The sequence below is a fragment of the Brassica oleracea genome, chromosome C7, assembly GCF_000695525.1.
Source record: "Brassica oleracea var. oleracea cultivar TO1000 chromosome C7, BOL, whole genome shotgun sequence".
NCBI classification, from domain to species: Eukaryota; Viridiplantae; Streptophyta; class Magnoliopsida; order Brassicales; family Brassicaceae; genus Brassica; species Brassica oleracea.
The window spans coordinates 27,269,766-27,273,701 of NC_027754.1; the positions used below are offsets into that span (position 1 = coordinate 27,269,766).

General features: G+C 48.3%; 1 protein-coding gene across 1 annotated transcript; it reads right to left on the bottom strand.

Moving 5' to 3' along the window:
* Positions 1 to 1,057: 1,057 nt before the first annotated feature.
* LOC106302982 lies at positions 1,058 to 3,622 on the bottom strand. Its single transcript, XM_013739368.1, has 3 exons — positions 3,410 to 3,622; positions 1,908 to 3,152; positions 1,058 to 1,738 (listed from the first exon to the last, which is right to left on the bottom strand). The coding sequence occupies exons 1-3, from the start codon at positions 3,620 to 3,622 to the stop codon at positions 1,058 to 1,060; spliced, it is 2,139 nt and encodes a 712-aa protein (XP_013594822.1).
* Between the last annotated feature and the right edge of the window lie 314 nt (positions 3,623 to 3,936).

The following is a 3,936-nucleotide window of genomic DNA, read 5'->3' on the forward strand; positions in this document are numbered from 1 at the left end:
CTGCTGCGGATTTCCTTGTCCCCGTTCCTGCTCGAGTGGAAGACCCGGCCGCTGCCGCCACTGAAGATCCAGTTGGTCCTCCTGCTCTTGGAACGCTAGAGGAGGACGATCAAGATTCTGCGCCTTGACGCTTTGATTTTGTTATTTTCTTTGTACCCTTTGTGTTTGTGGTTTTGATAGACCATGTTGTTGTACGGCTAGATACACTTTCGTTTTGTCGGTAAGTCGCTGTTTTAAGCAGACTTTAAATTTGTTGTGTTCCTTATTTGTACTTGCAACTTGTTTAAGTAAATGTCAGTTATCTTTAGAGTCTCGCGATATATTCGCTTAGAAACAATAGATTCCTGATCTTTAGGTTTTGCAAATAGATAACGAAACAAATCGCTAAGGACTTTGTTCAGCTCTTGTCGCGTTTCGATTGAGATAACGTCTAGGTGCGTCATTCTATTTCGAAAACAAGAAACTGAATCTAAGAGTGGAAGGTTCTTTCGTCCGTTTACTCAATGACAATCGAGTAATTAGGTTGCTAATCCGTTACACGCTAGTCGAGAAAAGGTTAAAGATTCACTCCGTTTGGTCGGTCAATGCTCTTTAGGCATAGGTGACCCATAACCGTTGGGTTCTTAAGCTAAGTGTCTGATCAGGACATAACTAGGAAATGGAACGTGAGTGTCCGCGTACCCCCTGCTGGGGATACGGGAGCCTTTGGGTTCGATAATCAGTATTTACTCGATTGAGGTCGAAACAAAGAACAAGATGTTGACTTTGGTTTTGTTACAGCTGGACCGGTTAAGGCTGTCTACAACCTCGGTTGATGATCAAGCTATTCGTAGTTTGCTTTTCCCGAGTAAAAGTGGTCGTTAGAGACGCATTCACTCGGTTGAGTAGAAGTGACCGCGAAGGTGCATCTACTCGGTTTTTTTTTTAGATGATGTCCCTACGAGTAAAAACGTCATATATGCATTGAGTTCCATGCTCGAGGCACTTCTTCTCTGCGGGGCGTTTGAAGTCGGTAGACGCCTGGTTTCACAACTTTGATGATTTTGTATGGTCCTTCTCACCAAGCGCCGAGTTTGCCGGTGTTCAGCTCCTTAGTGTTCTCGAACACTTTGCGCATGACAAGGTCACCAAATTCAAGGGGTCGGGCTCGGACCTTTCTGTTGTAGTAACTCTCTATCTGATGTTGATAGTTTTGGATTCGTAACAGAGCTTGGTCCCGTCGTTCTTCAACTTCGTCGAGGGCATCAAGTAGCATCTCCTTGTTGAGTTCGACGTACTGGGGAATTTTTGAACGTCGGAGGCTTGAAACGTTAACTTCTGCGGGAGCCATAGCCTCGACGCCGTATGCAAGAGAGAAAGGGGTCGATTCAGTTGACCCTCTTGGCGTTGTGCGGTGGCTCCATAGGACTCCGTCGAGTTCGTCGGCCCAATGACCTTTTTTCAGGTCTAAACGTTTCTTAATGCCGTCGATGATGAGCTTGTTGGAGGATTCCGCTTGGCTGTTTCCTTGTGGGTAACGAGGGGTGGAAGGGCTTAGTCTGATGTTCCATTTGCTGCAGAACTCCTTGAAGTTGCCTGACATGAACTGTGATCCATTATCAGTAACGATTTCATAAGGTAGACCGTGGCGGCAGATAATGTTTTTCCAGACGAAGCCACAGACTTCTTTCTCTGTGACTTGAGCATAGGCTTCGGCTTCGGCTTCGATCCATTTTTTGAAGTAATCAGTGAAGGGGTCCTATGATGTCCATTGCCCACCGCATAAATGGGTATGGCGCTGTCGTCGTTCGTAACATTTCAGTCGGACAATGGATGCTTGGTGCGTGCCGTTGGCATTTGTCGCAGCTTCTAGCATAGGACTCGCAATCTGCGTTCATCGTCGGCCAAAAGAAGCCTAGGCTTCTCACTTTAATCGCTAATGCTCGTCTGCCCGAATGATTTCCTCTGGCGCCTTCATGCGTTTCGGCCATAACCCTGACTGTTTCATCACCATGGATACATTTGAGGACTACTTTATTCGCAGTCCATCGATGGAGTTCGTCGTCTAGGACGACATAAGAGGCACTACGTGTTTTTAGTCGGCGGGCTGCCCATTTCTCGGTTGGAAGTTCTCCCTTTGAGAGATAGTCAATGAACTCAGTTCTCCAATCAGGGCCGAATCCATCAGTATAGGGCATGTCGGTTTCGGTGACTGGGGCTATGATGGTGGTTTGGTCCATCGAGATATTGATGCTCGGCTTCTCAATGCGGTGTATTGGGATGGTTCGTTTAACCTGATCCCGAAGCTTGCTTCCAAGGGCTGCGAGTGCGTCGGCACAGACGTTTTCTCCTCTGGGAACTTTGACGAGTTCGAAGAATTCAAACTCTGCGGCTAAGCTTTGTACTATCTTGAGGTAAGCGTCCATCCGATCATTGCGGGCGTCGTAGTCGCCGCTAAACTGACTGGCGACTACCTGCGAGTCGCAATAGGCGCATAGGCGTTTAGCCTTGACAACTTTTACTAAGCGGAGTCCGGCGATCAAAGATTCGTATTCTGCTTCGTTGTTCGAAGCTGGAAAGCCGAAGCTAAAAGACTGTCTGATCAGTTCTCCAGTCGGGGATTGTAGTTGGACTCCGGCACCTGCGCCCTTGTTAGTCGAAGATCCGTTGACATGCAGTATCCAGTTTGGATTTGGGAGTGTGAGGTCTTGCTCCAACTCTGGGTCCAATTCGACTAAGAAGTCTGCAAGAACCTGAGATTTTGCCGCGGTTCGGTTCTTGTAAGTTATATCAAGCTCATCGAGTTCGATAGCCCACTTCGTTAGTCTTCCGGACCTGTTGGTATTTTGGAGTATCTTTCGGAGGGGCTGGTCGGTTAATACTTCCACTGAATGTGACTGAAAGTATGGGCGAACCTTTCTCCCCGCTTCGACGACTGCTAGTGCCATCTTCTCCAGAGTTGGGTATCGCGTTTCTGGTCCAGTCATGCGCCTGCTTGTGTAGAAGATTGGCTTTTGCTCGCCACGGTCCTCTTTTATCAGAACGCTGCTGACTGCTGCTTGCGACACCGCGACGTAAAGAGATAGAACGTCACCACCATCTAGCTTGGCGAGTACGGGTGGTGTTGTCAAATAATGCTTGAGTTGAGTAAATGCCTCTTCGCATTTCTCATCCTAGGTAAACCTCTTGTTACCTCGTAGGAGATCGTAGAACGGCAAGCATTGGTCGGTGGATCTAGAGATGAACCGATTGAGTGCGGCTATCCTACCCGTAAGCCGTTGAACTTCTCTATTGTTTTTTGGGCTTGGGAGGTTCAGGACCGCGGAGATCTGCTTAGGGTTGGCTTTGATTCCCCGCTGCGTGACTATGTAGCCAAGGAACTCGCCTGAGGAAACCCCGAACGTGCACTTTGCTGGGTTCAGTTTCATGCCGTATTTGTTTCGAAGCAATCTTGCAAATAACGGAGGTGATCAGCGGCATGTAGTGACTTGACGAGCATGTCATCGATGTATACTTCCATGGTGACGCCTAGCTTATATGCGAATATTTTGTTCACAAGCCGTTGATAGGTTCCTCCTGCGTTCTTCAAGCCGAATGGCATGACCTTATAGCAATAGGTTCCTCTATCTGTGATAAAGGCCATCTTTTCGCGATCGTCGAGGTGCATCATGATTTGGTTGTACCCTGAGAAAGCATCCATGAAGGTAAGCATCTCGTTTCCAGCTGTGGGCTCGACTAAACGGTCGATGTTGGGAAGAGGATAGTTGTCCTTTGGGCAGGCTTTATTTAAGTCGGTGAAGTCGACGCAGACGCGCCACTTCCCGTTCTTCTTCTTAACGACTACCGGATTTGCTAGCCACTCGGGGTAGCACACCTCAGCAATTGAGCCGGCGCCGAGTAACCGGTCGACCTATTCGTTTACAGCCTTTGACCTGTCGGGACCGAGCTTGCGTCGCT